This window comes from Diceros bicornis, chromosome 19 (genome assembly GCF_020826845.1).
Source record: "Diceros bicornis minor isolate mBicDic1 chromosome 19, mDicBic1.mat.cur, whole genome shotgun sequence".
NCBI lineage: Eukaryota > Metazoa > Chordata > Mammalia > Perissodactyla > Rhinocerotidae > Diceros > Diceros bicornis.
Genome location: NC_080758.1, coordinates 8,674,580 through 8,692,595, shown reverse-complemented (window position 1 = coordinate 8,692,595; position 18,016 = coordinate 8,674,580). Strand labels below are relative to the sequence as shown.

General features: G+C 46.4%; 1 protein-coding gene across 1 annotated transcript; it reads right to left on the bottom strand.

Moving 5' to 3' along the window:
• Positions 1-2,723: 2,723 nt before the first annotated feature.
• Positions 2,724-17,127, bottom strand: LOC131418107 (1,25-dihydroxyvitamin D(3) 24-hydroxylase, mitochondrial). Its single transcript, XM_058562102.1, has 11 exons — positions 16,448-17,127; positions 16,050-16,240; positions 14,781-14,874; positions 12,822-12,918; positions 10,508-10,599; positions 9,736-9,847; positions 7,985-8,130; positions 4,509-4,675; positions 3,621-3,699; positions 2,932-3,129; positions 2,724-2,834 (listed from the first exon to the last, which is right to left on the bottom strand). The coding sequence occupies exons 1-11, from the start codon at positions 16,703-16,705 to the stop codon at positions 2,724-2,726; spliced, it is 1,545 nt and encodes a 514-aa protein (XP_058418085.1). The 5' UTR covers positions 16,706-17,127.
• Positions 17,128-18,016: the final 889 nt, after the last annotated feature.

Sequence of the window (18,016 nt, the reverse complement as noted above, 5' to 3'; positions counted from 1 at the left end):
AGGCAGGGGAAGTCACTTTCTTAATGTCACACTGAATATTTTTAAGCTGTGACTGAACTTTAGAACATTGCCCTAAACCTAAATCAAATACCATATATATTTTTAAATACAACGTAAGCAAATTGCCATTAGAACACACACACACAATTTAAAAACTGTTGATCCACTCCTTAATGCCACAGAGGAAATACATTAACTAAATAAAGAATTTCAGGGTCCTTTAACAAAATGATGTCACAGTAAATCATTAAGATATTCTTAGATAAGAGGTTTTGATTTCATTAAAGTACTTCTTAAAATAGAGATATTTTCTAATTTCCCAGCGTTTTCATTTCAACACAGGAAAACACAGTTTCATGGGGGCCTGATAACTAACCAACATTTAGCTTTGCTTACGTTATTAAGCAAGTATTTTCCCAAATAGTACCATAGCTGGAGTTACAGTAAATGGATTGTCCGTATTACCCAGAGCTCCAGAAAATTTAGCTGGAGTAGCTCTTTCATTGTGAAATGTAAACTTACTCTTGGGAAGTGAAGATTCAAGTAGTGAATTTGGTAGAGCAGGGATAGAAACATTTAGTGACTTTTACTGGACTAACTGACAAGTGCTCAGCCTTCCTTTCATGTCGTGCAAGACGCAAGAGAAAACAGGATCACAGACAATTCTATATGAGTCAGGATGGTGCTGACATCAGTTAAGTGTAAGCCAGCGGGAAACTCTGAGAGTGCCTTGTATTCCAGCATGTAATCTGCTTCCCTGAGTCAGATACAATCTTCATAAATCCCATCATCTACGTAGACAGTACAGCTTCTGGAAAAATTGTACAGAAGACGGAGTATCAACACCTGTGTCTAAACGTTCTCTGTGTGCTGCTGCTTGCTCTGGTTTGAAGTCTGCTTTCCAGTAATGTGGAAGCCACGAGCACCATTCTTGCAGGAGTGTAAAAATTGCTGTTCTTGGTCTTGGTAAAAAAAAAAGAAAAAAAAAAATCTGGAAAATAAAGTATACCCCAATTGTATATCAAAGAAGTATAATTAAACAAGAGGAATTATTAGTAAAAAATAAATGCTAAAATCGAAAGTGCCACAGGCTCTTGCCAAAGGTGTGGTCCACCACGCTAAATGTGTGTGCTGTTCTTGCTGAAGCCTGGCAGTTTCAAAATTAAGCTAGAATTCCGCCATTATCCTACTTGATTCAACTCTGTTGGGATGCTTCTGACAGATGCCTAGTGGTACTAGATGCTTGGGGAGGAGTTCATTTGGGCCTCATTCAGAAATTTCATCTATAACTGCTTGTTTCCTCAAATAATCCACCTTAACTTGCAGTTAGCAAATAGTAACTAGTTCTAGGCAAACTCTAGGAGCTGCTGTTGAAAGGGCAGAATGATTGAGACTGGGTTTGAATATTGACAGGTGATTCTACAAAGCCATATGTTGGAAATGTCATAGTTCCATAAGGATGACATTCGAGGTTTCCTAGGTTAACTTTTTATCACTTTAATAGTTAAAAATTCATTATATTGTGTAGTAGGGGAAAAAAACTACATTGAAAAGTTTAGCATTTCATCCAGGAAATTGCTGCTTGGGAATAAGGCTAAATATACCATTAGGCCTGTGTTCATTTAAAGAAAATAATTAAGCAGTAATTAAATAGTAGTCGGCATATGGATAGGACAAAAGTTGTGAAGATGGTATGAGAACACCTATCTTGTCAGAAAAGGTAGCGAATGGTATACTGCAGAAAAAAGTATTATGTTATATTTAATACAGGCTGGTAAATATATACACTTATCTGCCAGGGGTATGTGAACAGAGGCCCTGTGGTCAAATAGGGCCTACCACCTGTTTTTATAAATAAAGTTTTATTGGAACATCATCTTGGTAGACGGAATAACGGCCCTCAAAAAATGTCAATGCCCTAATCCCCAGAACCTGTGATGTTAGTTTGCATGGCAAAAGGAACTTTGCAGATGTGATTAAGGTTGTGGACCTTGAGATGGGGAGATTATCCTGAATAATATCCTGTCAGAGAGATTGGACAGAGGGAGGAGAGAGTCAAAGCATGGAGAGGGACTCAACTGGCTCTGGCTGGCTTTGAAGATGGAGGAAGAGGTCATGAACTAAGGAATGTGGTGGCCTCTAGAAGCTGAGAATAGCTCTGAGCTGACGGCAAGAAGATAGGGACCTCAGTCCTACAACGATAAGAAACTAAATTCTGCCAGCAACACAAGGTGGCCAGGGAATAGATTTTCCTCTAGAGCTCCAGAAAGGAACGCAGCCCTGGCGACGCCTGATTTTAGCCTGTAAGAGTTGTGTCGGATTTCTGACCTACAGAACTGTAAGATAATAAATTTGTGTTATCTAACACAAGTCTTAGTAATTTGTTACAGCAGCAATAGAAAACTAATACAACAGCTGTACCTACTCATTGACAAATTGTCTGAGGCTGCTTTCAAGCTACAAGGCAGAGTTAAGCGGATGTGAGAGAGACCTAATGGCCAGCAAAGCCTAAAATACTTGCCAACCGGCCCTTGACAGAAAAAGCTTGTCCTCCACCAATATTCACACGCAGAAGCTCTAAGAGCAGCTTGTAGTACGGAGCACTTGGTTGAGGACAGGCTCTGGGCTGTAAGTATTTAGTCACCCCGTGAATCAGTGGCGAGCAGGGATTCAAACCCGAGTCTGGCTCACCCCTCGGTCATCCACAGCATCCCAGAGGCCTCTTATCGCTGGCGGAAAGCGATGGGGAGCTCCCGGCTGGGCACCAGGATGCCCGAGTGCAGCATCTCCACAGGCTCGTTGTCCGTGGCCACGATGTCGTATTTGCGGACGATCTGGAACACACGTGCACAAAAAAGCAGAATTACCCCTCTTGCCCCGCCTTGTGGAACGGCACAGAGCACAAGCACAGAAACCCAGTCAGGGTTTTACCCAGCAGACAGCCAAGTGGAGCTGGAGCTCGGCTAATCGGCGGCCAATGCACATTCTTTTCCCGATGCCAAATGGAAGGTGCGCAAAGGGATTGATCTTGTTCTTCTCTTGAAGCCATCGTTCAGGCCTAAACTGACTTGAGTCTTCAAAATTTTCTTCATCGGATCCCAACACCTGGGTATTTAGCGTCAACACTGTCTAAAAACACACAGAAACACATAGCGCTGAAATTAACCGGAAGAAAATGTTAGAATAGCAAAATTTACAAAAGCAATCACCTTATAAATGTAAAAGTAACCCACAAATTTGTAATAATGATGATTGCCAAATGTATTAAGTGCTTGAAGTGTGCACGTAATAAATAGGTAAAGAACTTTAAAATTTTGTATCACATTCTCACAACAACCCCACGTGGTAGATTCTTTTATTATCCCCATTCTACAGATGAGAAAGCTGAGGCTCACGGAGGTCACGTAACTCACTCAAGGCCTACTTGAACCCAGGTCTCTCTGTCTCTATAGCCATTACTGCTAATCGTATACTATGCAACATGTCAACTACGTACTACAATCTACATATATACGAAGTGAATGCTCTCCTGGTAAGAAATTTTAGGGAGATCTGACGAATATTTGGAAAGTATATCTTTCAAAGCTCTGTAAGGTCCAGACTGTACAAATTCTACTCACTCCTTTGGGTAAAGCATATTCACCCAGGACCGTCGGCTTGTCAAGAGTCCGAGTTGTAAATGGCACACTCGGGGTGAGCCTGAAAAAAACAAAATCAAGGATGTAAAGGTGGCCACAGACCAAGTCTTAGCTCCAGTGTTGATGGGAATGCAGATTCTGGTTAAATAAATAATTGCTGCATGACTGCATCCTCAAAAAGTGAACACGATCCCAACTCCTCATAAAGAAGTGGTGTCTCTTTCTTCCCGACACCTACACCTCTTGTTTTGACTCCTGTCTTCTTGTGCTGGTTAGACCCCCAGTACAAGCCTGCTTAGCAGTTGTTAATGGTGGTTCTCCCTGTTTCACTCCAGGCTTCAACTGTGTATGATTTTCATGCTTCACCTTAAGCTGGACGTTTGTTCTAGGTTTCTCCTAGCTACCCTTCATGAAATTAAAGCTACTTCCTTCTAATCCTAAGGTGCTGTGAGTTTTGATTTCCAGGAAGGCTGTAGAAAGAATTTTCAAAGAACATTTTATACTAGAGGCTCAAAACCAGAGATGTCTGTATGTCTTATCATATAATAATATGGTTCCCTAGCTAGGCTTTCACCTCAGAGCCTTCAATCATGCCTCCAATCTTAATTAGTGCCTATAGCACTCGTTAGAGTATTATTATTACTGATTTAAAGGGGAGGACACTGACTTTCCAAGATTTAATAGAATTTGCCCAAATGATTTAGGAAATGAGTAATAGAAAAGGAACATGCTCCAAAGGCTCTTTTTTGCAGTTTGATAAATGTCTATGAATCAACTGTGGGAGCTGTCTACGGGAGCCGGACCCCTTATTATGTACTTAAGAGAACAGCTTTCTCACACATTCAGAGTGGCTTAGGCCTGCGTTCTTACCTCATAGATTCTTTCAGACAGGCTTTTAAATATGGCATATTCCTCAAATCCTCTGCCCGCGGCATCTGATTTTCAGGCAATATACTTTGAATTTCCTTAAGAAGTTTTTGTTGCACATGGGGATTACGGGATAAATTGTAGAGAATCCACATTAAGCTGTTCGCTGTCTGAAAGCCAAATGGACACAAACTTAAGTTTCTGCAATAAACTGTCTTAAAACCAGTATGAGCGGAACAAAAGATGATGCCAACCACCTTGCTCGGCAAATATGTTGTGATGCTTTTTGACGTGCCCTTATCCACTGTGACTGAGACAAATACAATATATGAAAAGTCAGATTTGTTTTACAAAACATATCAATTAAGGACAGCTTACTTACTGAAGGAATCAAAATAGAATCCTTGAAATAATCAGCTGCAATAGGACACTTAAAATATAGTTTGATATAAAAATTGTTTGAGCAGAAATGAGTGCATGTAAAACTGGTGAAATGAAAACAAGTTGCCTGGATTGTATCAATGTCAATTTCCCGGTTGTGACAATGATTTATTGTTATGCAAGATGCTACCATTGGGGGAAAGTGGGTGAAGAACACAGGGACCCCTCTCTATTTTTTCTTAGACCTGCATGCAAATCTATAATTATCTCAAAATAAAAAACATTTAATTAAAGAATTCTTTAATGGAAAAAAAGTGATGTAAAACTTGAGCGGGGAGAGAGGCATGGAGATCCCAGGAGTGTTGCTAATAAGAGTTTTTTTTTTTTTTTAATTTTACAGTGCAAATGCATAAGAAACTGCACGTCTGGAATTTAAAAGAAAGCTTTTTTTGCCGCACCCGAAAAAGTTACCACAAAAATATAAAAGCATTATCTGTACTCAGGGTTTCAGCCACATGCAAAGCGCCCTCATAGGAGGGTGCTAACACCAAAGTAAGAGATTCTAGCATTGAGTTGAATATTTCAAGGAAGCAGCCACGGTTTCTGACAAAGACTCAAGGTCTTTTAAGTGGCATCTTCTATTTCCTTTCCAAAGGCAATGACAAGAGAAAAAAAAATACTGGCAGAAACAGCTAGTGTCGCTTTTAGCTTCACAATATTCACCACGGGTAGTCACACGTATTTGTTTTTTAGGCCTTTTTTTAGCTAATTTAAGCCAAATATTCCTGTAAAAATGGTCATTGCGTCCTCCCGCCGCAGACATGAAGGCGCTTTTGCTAAGTGCTATGTCCGCTTACATAAACGAGCAAAGTGCACGACGATTGGGAGCCAGTGGTATCTATTATTTTTGGAAGAAGATGCCTCCAAGGCAGGCTCCTTCGTGTCAGAGACTGGCAGCCTCCGCTGCAAATACACTGTAGACGGCATTATTACAAGAGTCCAATTTACACAACAGGAAGAGGGCGTAGCTGCCAAACTAGATAGACTTTCAAATTTCTCTGATTTTCCAAACGCAACTTGCCAGGACTAAAAAAGAAACATTTAACCATATCAGCGGGTCCCTTCCCGCAAATACCAAACAGAGTTTCCGAAAGGCAGATAACTGTAGCTTTCGCCAAACCCTGTGAGACAGCCCGGGCCTGTGAGGATAGCTGCAGGGGCTGAACCCAGGCGAAGCGGCCTGGAAAACCTCATGGACGCAAACTATCCTGGCTTGACCTCTGTGGAGGAGACCGTCTCATAGCTGGTCTTCCTGCTTCCACTCTCCCTCCGATAGGCGCATTCCAGATCCACCAGTCAGAGCCCACTTTACAAAACATAAATTTGATCAGACTACTCCTTTGCTTAAAACCCTCCAAGAGCTTTCCATCACAGGTGTAATGATATCCCAACGCCTCACTAAGGCTCCTGGTTAACATGGCCTGCTGACTTCTCCCATGTCAACTTGACCACATTTGCTAGGTCTCCAGCTCCATCCCTCTTTCTGCCCCAGGGCCTTTGCACCTGCTATTTCTTCTCCATGGAGTGCTCTTCCAGCAGATCTTCCCTGGCTCCTTCTCATTCCAGAGTCAGCTCCAGTATCACTTCCTCAGAGAGAGAATCTCATCCCCCATCTCCATCTCCTTCTATCACATCACCCTGATGGTTTCCTCCGCATTCTGTACCACTATCCGAAATGATCACATTTACTTGTTTGTTTACATGTCTGTTGTCTGTCTTCCCGGCTAGCACTGAAGTGCCACGAAGGCGAGGACTTTTGTCTCTGGTTCACAGTGGTCTCTCAAGCACCTGGAACGGTGCCTGGCACACAGTAGCCACTCAAGAGTTCCCGAATGTTTTCATTTCTTGAACAAGTGTTCATTGAGCAGCTATTAGAGGCCAAGTGCTGTTCTACGTCCTGGGAATACAGCAGGGGAGGAACCAAGTCATCACCCTCCTGGAGCTCACGTTCCAGTGGGGAAAAAAAGAAGGATGGGTGAAGCTTTACTTTGATCATCCAAAGAGCCTCTCAGGATAAGTGAGTCAATAGGAGAGTGAGCTGAAATGAACTCCCTCTCTCGACAGCCTCCTGGGGCATGAGGAGAAATTACAACCTTGCTATTCCCCCTGATAGAGAAGACTCTACTTTTTCTTCAGACTACAGAAACACTACAGAAAGGGAGAAACATGGAAAAGAAATGAACTAGCGACATTGACATTCTTCCTAGAGACTACAGGTGGACGAGATGTTGGGCCTGTGAGCGAAATTAACATGCATCAGTCCAAGGACAGCTCAAACGATGAATCAAAACAAGCAGACCCACCTAATGCCTGTCAGAACCGGTGTTTGGAGTTTGGCTATGTGAGCATTCACCAGGAGTATCAACCACACCAGGGACAGAATTTTGTATTTAAAATTAACTGTTTCACTTAAATTGAGTTTTCACAAACTCACTATATTTACAATTTTAAGCAGAAAAAAAATATTATTGGACTGGCAGAGAGTATCCCACAATTTTTTTTTCTTTGCTGAGGAAGACTGGCCCTGAGCTAACATCTGTGCCGATCTTCCTCTGTTTTGTATGTGGGATGCCGCCACAGCATGGCTTGATGAGCGGTGCATAGGTCCGTGCCTGGGATCTGAACCCGCAAACCCCAGGCCGCTGAAGCAGAGCGTGTGAACTTAACCACGATGCACCTGGCCTGCCCCTGCCCCAGTATTTTTATAACAAACAATAGACACGGTTTAGGGGTAACATGTGCAACCTCCTAAAATATACTCAATTTTTAAAAACCTAGATTATCTTGCTATGGGGTAGAATTTTACTGCTTCTGAATTCCCACAGCAGTGCGCACGTCGCCACGACACTGGGGTCCTGCTCTGGATTTTCATCACTAGAGCACATGGGTTCTTCCCCCGTATGTTTAAGCACAAAGGTTGTGCTTTGGGCCTCCCACCACATCCAAGATGAGACTTTTTATTTTTGCCAAGTTAGTGCTCAGTTAATCCTCATGGAATGAGTGAGCTGAATGACTATTTAAATCAGGCCCATTCTTACCGTCTCTATCGCACCCAGCTGGATCTCCGTGACCGCAGCGTACAACTCTTTCTTTGAAAGCTGATTGTGGTGATAAATATCACAAAGGAAACCCATGCTGGGCTGCTCCGAATATTTCTCTAATTGGTTGTTGATACATGATTTCACTATTGGAAAAGAGAAAACGGAGAGGAAGTTAGTTGAAAATTAGGATAAGGAAAAGAACAAAAAGGAACCTAAAATCAAATCCTCCTTGCAACATCTAAAGGGTCTTTTCCGGGATGTTGACAATTTGTTAGATGAGCACATATTGCCTTGTTGTTATGTTGATGAGGATTGATCAATGCCCACATGAGCAAGGCTTCTCAAACTTTCACGTGCACAAGAATCACCCAGGCATCTTCTCAAAATGCAGATTTGGAATCAGGGGTCTGGGGCGGGCCTGGAAGACTGCATTTCTAATAAGCTCCCAGGGCATGCTGACGCTGCTGGTCTGCCGGCCACACGTTGAGTAGCAAGAGCTCAGAGCTTGGAAGAGATCATCGTGAGACAGAGGAGGGATTTGGGTCTGCTCTCAGAATCAGAACTTAGACCCAGATCCAGGTGTCTAGCTGATATGGTCACTAATACAGGCAAAGTGGGGTTTGGCTCCCAAATCTGGGTAGTAGAGGAGGGCAGAACCCCCTCCCCCAGTGTTATCCAACACACACACACACACACACACAAGTGCAGTGCCCATGCATGTTGACAATAATGGTAAAAATTTCTAATGTTTGTAAAGTACATTCTAAGCATGTGTCGCCCTCACTTCAATCCATTATACAAGCCACCACCAGTAAAATTAACAGTGACGATGGCAACAATAATGACGACAATAAATGGTACAGCTCTTGGAGTCTAAGCTTCAGGAGTCCTTCTGCCCAGCTTCAAGCCCTGGCTGTGCCATCACCCAGCATGTAATCTTGAGAGAGTCACTTAACTTCTTTATGCCTCAGTTCTGTTACTCGGGGCTAACAGAAGGACCTAACTTACGGGTTTTTGTGAGAATTCAATTAGTGTGTGTGTGTGTGTACTCATAAAACAATACCTAGCACCAACTACTCCCTCCATAATGTAGCAGAAATAGCTCTGATCCACTGAGATATTGTGATATGCCAGGTTTTACATTATCTATATTAGACCTAGAAATAGTTGCATCAAGGTAGGTATTATTATTATTAGCCCATTTTAATTTTTTTTTTAATTAATTTATTTTTTTCCCCCAAAGCCCCAGTAGATAGTTGTATGTCATAGCTGCACATCCTTCTAGTTGCTGTATGTGGGACACGGCCTCAGCATGGGTGGAGAAGTGGTGCATCGGTGCGCGCCCGGGATCCGAACCCGGGCCGCCAGCAGCGGAGCGTGCGCACTTAACCGCTAAGCCACGGGGCCTGCCCCCATTTTAGAGACAAGAGGACCGAGGATGTAAAGGAGATAGCACATTTTGCTAACCCTCCACACCAGTGGCAGAGCTTGAACCCAGGTATCTCTGATTCCAAAACTCTTGCTTTTAACCACTCCTAGTTCCCGAAGATGACAGAAAGCTGTCTCCTGCCTTTTCCTTAGAATTCATCTATACCAGGCCATCCCCAAACTCATGTACTTGCAAAGCCTAAACAATCAGTAGGCCCAACTCCACCAAAGGATCAAGGTGGTCAGGCCAAGAAGATCATTCCAGACCTTCCGGCAGCAGCTCCAGAGACAGGGTTGCTGGGTGTGTGCGGCCAGATTACCTGACTTGAAAATGGTGTCCCAGGCCTGCGTGTGGGCCTGCCAGACCCTGGTGTTGAGGCTCCTGTGTAGCTCGACCGGGGTCACCATCATCTTCCCGAACATGCTCATCATCTGTGAGGAATGCAAATGCCTTTTCACCCCGGCTTCTCCTCCCCAAGACAACTCTCACTCTGGGAGAGGAGCACTCGAAACAACCGCCCCCTGTGCTCCCCCAAAGGACTCCCCAGGCCTCTCCACCCCAGTCCTGGAAGCAGTACCACCCCCATCCCAGAGACTGACGGAAATTCATCTTTGGGATGATTATCCACTAGATGTGTTTAATAAAAAATCTAATCTTATGACCTAAATGTAACAAGAAAAAGAAGGAAAACTATAATTTTCATATTTACTTCAATTTCCAATAATCTCCAAGCTTCAGCCATTCCTAAACCATTTTCACAGCATCTACCACATCCACATATGACCTAAACTGTTAAAAAATTTAAAATCTGAAAATTTTCTGACTCTTTTCTAAACAGTACTTTTAATCAGCTGAACTTTAACTGAAATACCTACTTTAACTTTGCCCAAACAGTGGTTTAATGTGCTTCTTTATTATGTGTGCGTACATACACATAGATACATGAAAATACAGAATACACATTAAAGTGAACCCTAACTACTGTAACAGAATATGTGTGTGCGCCACTCCTGGGAAACACTGTGAGGCACATTTGTTCAGTTCTGTAAGAGATCAGTCAGGAAAAGTGCCCTTCCCAAGGGGATGCTTACGGTTTTGATGGCCATGATGAAGTTCAAAGCTTCGTCTCCTGCGTTCTTCTGAAGGAGCCCAAACCTCTTCTCATACAGCACAAGGCAGATGCCTGTTATTCACAACAATCAACACTGTTACACAATCGCAGCCACGCTGGAGTCTATGATTAGCTGGCTACCAAAGGCTCCACTGTATCTCGTAAAAGTGAGGTCTTTTCTAAGAACACAGAGGAAAGGCAGAGTCTGCGAGAAAGGGGCATGATCACTTTCCTCTCTTTCTAGAAATTATGTCCCGGTCCAATGACCCATCCTCTGCAGAACCTCCAGGTCAGAAATGCCACTGTACCAATGTAGCCATTTTTATATGTGAAAGAATCTCTCCTGTAATATCTTGCTTTTGCCAGAGTTTGTCATTGATATCATGGGTGGCAGACGTTGTTAATGCCTACCCGATGCTCATTCTTTCTCATTTCTTCCCCAAGAGAGCCCCGACTTTGTTTAGGGTACCAATGTATCAGTCCTCAGGCAATAAATCAGGAATGATCTAAGACTCCCATGACAATTCTGTTCCCTGAATTCCCAGGCTTCCTGTAGCAGCCAGAGCAGCCACATGACCACGGGCTGGCCAATGAGACTTAAGGGAAATACTCATCGGCTTTCTTAATAAAGAGCGACAAGTATGGTTGGCTTAACTCTTCCCTTTTCCTCCTTGTTTTTGCCCAGAATGCAGAGGTGAGGCCACGCGGGGCATAGCTGTTTTGCATAAGCCAACAAGCTAACGATGGACGAGCAAAAAATAGGACGAGCTTGGGTCCCCAATGACAACATGGAGTGCCAGCTGTGGATTGCCTTCCTCAAGACTTCTCGTGATGCTAGACAATAACTGTTCAACTACTGTAGTCAGCTCTTCTTTGACTTGCAACTCAACGCCTTTGATACTCTGTCATTTGGGTATTTCCAGTGGACAATTTCCAAATCATATACTTCTTTTCTTCTCTATAATCATTCCCTCTCTTTACTCCTCTTTCCCTTAATGCCCTCGGTGGATTTCTTACTCGCATGGAGCTTTCTAATGTGGTAAGATGACTGTCCATAACTTTAAAGTGAGGCTGATCTGATGAGGAAGATAGTCACGAGGAAAGCCTCCACCCCGGGGTGCCCTCTCCAATTCCTCGCATCAGCAGCCAGAGTGGTCCTTCCAGCAAATCGGGCCACGCCACCCTCCTGCTAAAAGCACTCTACAGTCGCTCCCAGGTACTCCCAGGCTCAAAGTATGGTTTACATGGATTTACCTGGGCTGGGCTGCTGCCTTCTCCCATCCTCTGCCATCGCCACGCCCCTGCCTTGCAGAATATGCTCCGGTTATTCTGAGCTCCTCTCTGTTCCTTCTGCCTGGAACATTCCTCCTTCCCTCACTTTTACCTGGCGAACTCCTACCCATCCACCAGGGCTTAGAGATGGCACCACCTCCAAGAAGCATCCTCGACCAAGCCCAGCTGAGACAGCCCTCTCAGATTCTCCCGCAACCTTGAACCTCCTCAGTCAGGCGCTCACTCCCTCTATTGAAATTGTCCGCTCCCTTGCCTGCATTGCCACTGGGCAGCAAGCTCATCAAGGCCGGGCTCTGCTTTTTATTCCCAGAGTGAGCCTCCAGGAAAGTGATCATGCCCCCTCCTGTCAGGAACCCTCCGTGGCGCCCCATCTGACTCAAACTAAAAGTTCTTGCTGGGACCTACAGGCCCTGACTTGACTTTCTCAGCTCCTCTTTCCTTCCCCCTACAATCCTTTCATACCAACATCCTCAAAGTTCCTCACAGGCATTGTTCATGCTTCCACCTCAGGGCATTTGCACTTCCTATCTCCTCTGTCTGGAACAATCTATGCATACATACCCTTGTGGCTTGCCCCTTCCCTTCCTTTAGGTCTCATCTCAAATGTCTCCTGACCAAAGCAGACTTGCCTCATCTAGGCACCTATGTTCTTTCTTGACTCCCTTACCCCTTGGCAGAGTATATATTAAAATGTGTTTGTTGATTGTCACCTCTACTAGAATCTAAGCTTCAGGTGAGCAAGGATGTTGCCTGTCTTGTTCTCTGATGTGTCCCTAGTACCTAGCACGGTGCCTGGCACACAGCAGGTGTTTAATAAATGTTTGTTGAATGACTAAATAAACAACCCATAGTGCAAAGCATAACTTAAATGCCTGAAAGGCTGCTATGGCCTTTCCTAGTCAACAGTAGTGTATGATTACTGAAGAGTTGCCCACACAGCCACATTTTATCCTCAAAATCACTTGCAGAATCAAATGAACAAGACTGTGAAGACAACTTACTTTCAAATGACCATTTGTTCAGTTCGCCGTATAAGTCTTCAATGTGGCCTCTTTCATCACAGAGCTCGTCTATTCTACCCATAAAATCAGCTAAGACCTTAGAAGAAGAAATCACAAGAGACACGTCTCAGTCATTGAAGAAAAACAAAAGTTCGAAGCTAGTCAGCTAACTTCAGGCTTTGCTGCCTTGTGTATTCATTGCCCCTAATGTTCTTCATGCTGGAGCCACACTAATTATACATTCTCCCCGGGAGCTCACCTTCTGTCCTAACTACCTTGTCCTGGGTTATTTCCTGAGCTTCCAGCAGCCACCCCAAAGCTTAAGTTTCAGCTTTTGATCTAAATTTAAGAAAAAGAAAACATTTCTTCTAAACAGAATGGGGAATAAGCCACGAAGGAGGCATCAGCCAAGTGTTCTTGATAGCACATCTCAAGGACAAGACGCTGTAATTATCCTGAGGTTTGTCACTGCCACGTCTGGGCCAGCAGACATCCCCTCACTGGTTGGTATTGTGTGAAGCATGTTGAACGTGGAGCCAGGAAATCTGCAAATTCTGGACATAGCTCCTTCACTAAATAGCTCTGTGACCTTGGGCAAGTGACGTAAGGCCTCTAGATGCCAGTGTCCAAAATCAGGGTTTTAGATGACTAATGCTTTGCATTTAACGAGGCTTGTGTATAACCGAGCACTGTACATAATGTGTTATCTGAGCCGCTGCTCACAACAACCTCGCAGGTAGGAAGTACTGTTTTTACCCATTTCCCAAGTAACAGATGGGAAGACTGAGGCTTAGAGAGAGGCTAAGGAATGCCTCCATGGACACACAGCTGGTAAGAGGCCATGCTGGGGCCCAAAATAAGGTAAACGTGACTACAAAGTCCACAGATGTAACCAATGGGCATGTTCAGTTTGCCCACATAGTGCATTAAAAAGTACTTTGAATTTGTTACCATAAAAAATCCAGATATTTCACGTGAATATATGAGTTTTCCACTACTCATCAGAAAATAATAATAATTACAAGATCTGGTGACACAGGGTCTACATTCCCACACAGCAGTCGTTGCTGGAGCTGGGGCAGCTGTCCCCTCTAGCAAGGGCATGCACTATTCTGCTTGCTAAAATCCCTTCTGGGCCTGCCTTATACATTTATATTAACTACGTGGCCCCTGGAAGCTCGAGTTTGCAATCTTTCACCTCTACAATCCTGTGTGGGTCCAGTTCAAAATAAACACCCAGAGTGAACAGGAGTGAAAAGAGGTTACTCCATGCTTAAATCTCTCCTCCTTTGGCCCTCTTTGCTAAAAGAGAATGTCTAAATACCTTAGCATGGCACAAAAACATTGTTAAGACCTGCCCTCTGTCCAGCATCATTTCAGAGACAGCTCTACCTCTGCTGCACTGAATGGACTCCTCTCTGAACACTCCATGCCATCTCATGCCTCCAGATTTTCCGCAGGCTATTCTCTCTGCCTGAATGCCTTTCTCCACCTTCTCTGGCTTATAGACTCCTACTCGTCCTGCAAAACCCCACTCCCATGTCACTACCTAGGAATTTTATAAGCATTGTGTCATTTAATCCTCACAGCAAACCTGCGGGGTAGGAATTGTTACTCCCAGTTTATAGATTGGGAAATTGAGGCTTGGGGAAGTTAAATGGTAAAGTCAGGTTACATAGCTAAGGGGTGGAGAGCTGAAGTTCAATTCCAAGAATGTGGAATACCAAAGTCTATGCTCATAACTGCTCCCTCACTGTGATATTACTTTAAAAGAGAGTGAGGGAGGAGGAATAAGGGTTTTGGGGGAGGAGGATGAGGAGAGGAATGAGGAGAAAGGGAAGCCCCCTCAATCATCCAACTTGCCTGCTCATCCCTCTGTATTTTGTAGCTGCAACTTGAGCGCCATAAACATCCCTCCCTCCCCAAGAGACCCAGGGAATCCGGCCCCAGCCTGCAAACCTCATTGATTTTGTTGTCCAGCTTCATAATTTCCACTGGTTTCATTAGTTTCTTTTGAAAGGCACTCCGGACCCTCTGCCAGTCTTCTCCTTCCCTGGGAGAGAAGCAGAATTATATTTAGACAAAAGTGAAAAGAAAAGAAGGGCGAAGCAAAGATACCTCCAGCTCTGTAACTATGTGAACTATACAATCAAATGAACCCTGAGAATCATGCCAAGGAATATCCAGAGATATTAGCATGGGAACATTTGAGGCTAGTTTGACAATAGGATGAAAAAGCACCTTTCCTCCCAGCCAAAGATTGCACCAGGAAGGTGAAGGCCAGATAATATGGGTTCAGGGCATTTGAGGTGTCCTTGCCGGGCCTGAGCTGGGAGGCCAGCAGCCTCATTTCCCAGCAGTAACACTGGGCACGTGAACACCCCCCTCACCAGCAACACACATGCGTTTGAGGAAAAATCTTGTCTTTTTTTAATCCATTGACTTGGGTTGAAAGTCACATTCAAAAAACACCTCAAAGGTAGAATTTTGCCGTTGCCTCCAAATAACATACAGTCAGAGACTCGCTAGCATTGAAAAGCCTGTTCTCATCATGCACCCTTTGCACTTGCGCTGTAGCTGACCACACAGCCGGCGATGCACCATACATTAATATGACTTTTAATTTCAGTAATTATGTCCTGAAAAACACAACTATTAGGCATTACAATTTGAGAGTAAAAAAAGTGCTAACTTGTTAAATGCTAACAATTAAAAAGCAGAGGACTCACATCACGTGATGGCAATTATCTATCTAAACTGCAACCTTGACACACCTCCTCATCCCACCTTTCCAAGCAGACCTGAGTCATAAGCCCCCAGTCCCCTGCAGAAAGGAAGGTCACTGTCAAAAGCAAAAGAAGGTAATTTCTGGCGTTTGAGATCACAAGAGGGGGTTACAGAGAATTTTAAGGGATAATTTTGTTTGTGTAACACGTTTGCCCGGCACACTGACTTCCCGCGCAAGAGTCTGAACACCACAGTTTGTATAACGCTCTTTGCCATTTCTTTGAGGGAAGGCACGGCCCTGCTCGGTCGCCAGAGAGAACGCACGTGATGGGTGCGCAGCACAGCTCTCGCTCAGCCCGCTCTAGTCTATGCAGGAGCCCGCGACTGCGCCGGGTAGGGGCCTTCCTATTAGCCCTGCATAAGAACGGTCCACGCCCCGGGAACTCCTTCCCAATTGTCAAGTGCATCAGCCGCCGGCCCCATCCTGCCGCCTGGACTCACAGGATCATCAGCCCGTAGCCCTCCTTGCGATAGTCGCGATAGGCCTTCCAGGGTTTGATCTCCAGCCGCTGGGGGTAAGCGCTCTCAGTGCGGTACAGCGCTTCCAGCAGGCGCGGCGAGCCCAGGTGCACCGAGTCGAAGGAACCCAACTTCATGCGGAAAATCTTGCCATACTTCTTGTGGTACTCCGCCTGCAGCGGGCCGGGCACGTTGCGAAGTCAGGGCGCATCTCCTGCAGTCCCAAGAGCCTTTCTCCCTCCTCCCTCCTCCCGGGGGACAGGGGACCGCCGCTGCAGGGATACCCGAGCGCACGGTGCGCCCTGGCTGCGCGCCTCGGGGAGGCTTTGAAGCGCGGGGAAAGGAGGGGTGAAGGAATTGGGGCGCGACGAGGCATTTACCAGCGTGTAGTGCTGTTTCTTGAGCCCGCCTTTCCAGAGAATCTCCAGCAGGCTGCCCAGCAGTGGCCACTTGATGGGGCCGGGCAGGTCGGCGGCGTTCTGCGCCTCGTCGCGCTCCATCAGCGGGCAGAGAGGCACCTCCCGCGGCTGAGCGGGCGCGCACGCCCTGGAGGTCACGGCTCTGGGGGGCTGCCCGAGGCTGCGCAGCTGCTGTAGGAAGGCGGCGAGGGAGCGGCTCTTGCTGATGGGGGAGCTCATGACAGCGGGGGAGACCCGGCACTTGGGAATGCGCGGGGACCGGGAAGGGCGAGGTTGCTAAAGAGGCGCCGGCTGGATTTGGGGGCTTGACGATTGTGGGAAAAAGAGGCAAAGAAGACCAGCAGGTGTGATGGAGGGGGCGGAGGAGGGACAGAGAGCAGAAAGGACCTCGGCGAGGATGCTCAACGCCGCACCGTGCGGCAGCCTCAGGACGCAGGTGTCCGCCGAGCGCTGGCCGCAGGGGCTGGAGGAGTGCAGCCGAGAGTTGGGTGTTTCTTGGAAGAGAAAAAAAGGGATGTGCGTCGGCCTGTTGGTTTGCAAGTCTGACTTCCAGATATGGAGCCACGAAGTGGAGGTGTCAAGGAGCAGAAGAGATGCTGCTGGGACTGTGGCGTCCTCCTGTTCCTCTCCATGCTTCATGCTCCGAGGACCAGGTATTTATGGAGACAGGGCAGGCCGTGGGTGGCCAATGAGAGCGCTGAATGGGGCGGAATGGGCCCCAGATGGCCTGGCCCAGAGGGACGCGGGACCCGGCGGGGGGGCGGGGGGTGGTGGAAATAGGATGGAGTCAGCGAGGTGAGCGAGGGCGCCCGGGCCTCGTGTGACCGATGCGCTGTTTCCCGGGCGCGAGCGCTGCGGACTCCACCCCGGAGATAACCCCCCGGAAGGCACGCTGAGCAGGGAGTTCACCGGGTTTGCGCCCAGCGCGCCGCCCCGCCCTCGCCCGGCGGGCAGGAGCCGGCTGCGGCGGCCGCGGCTGCAGCTCCGCGCTGGCACGATCGCGCTGCTGGGCGGGCGAGGTCTCCGAGTGCGGCCCCGGGAAGGCGGCCGGCGCCTGCCGGGGGCCCCAAGAGCCCGGGTGCCTCCTGGGAGCCAGTTTTTGCCAGCCTGGACGGAACTCTTTTTGGAGGAAAGTTGGCTTTCTGCGACTCCCAAGGTGGGGAGGGGTTGAGACATTGAAATGCAACCACGGAGAAGATTTCACTTTCGGGTCTTGGGCAAGGAGGGCCAGTTGTTTGTAGAATTTCCTCCCCGGCTGCTCCACATTTTCGGTTGTTATGAAATTTAATGAATTAATGCAGGTAAATTGCCTACAACAGAGGCTTGTCCGTAGTCAGCACGCACCACGAGCACGAGAAATGCGCTGGGAAAGCACGGCCGGCAGTGGAGGCTGGGCTGTCTCCCCCACGTCCACGGCCCCCTCCCTCGTTTTGAACACCGACTACCTTGCGCAAAGGATACGCACATGCAGCTTCAAATCACAGTGCCCCCTCGTCCCCCACAAAGTCCATCCTAAGGAAGCGCGGGGGG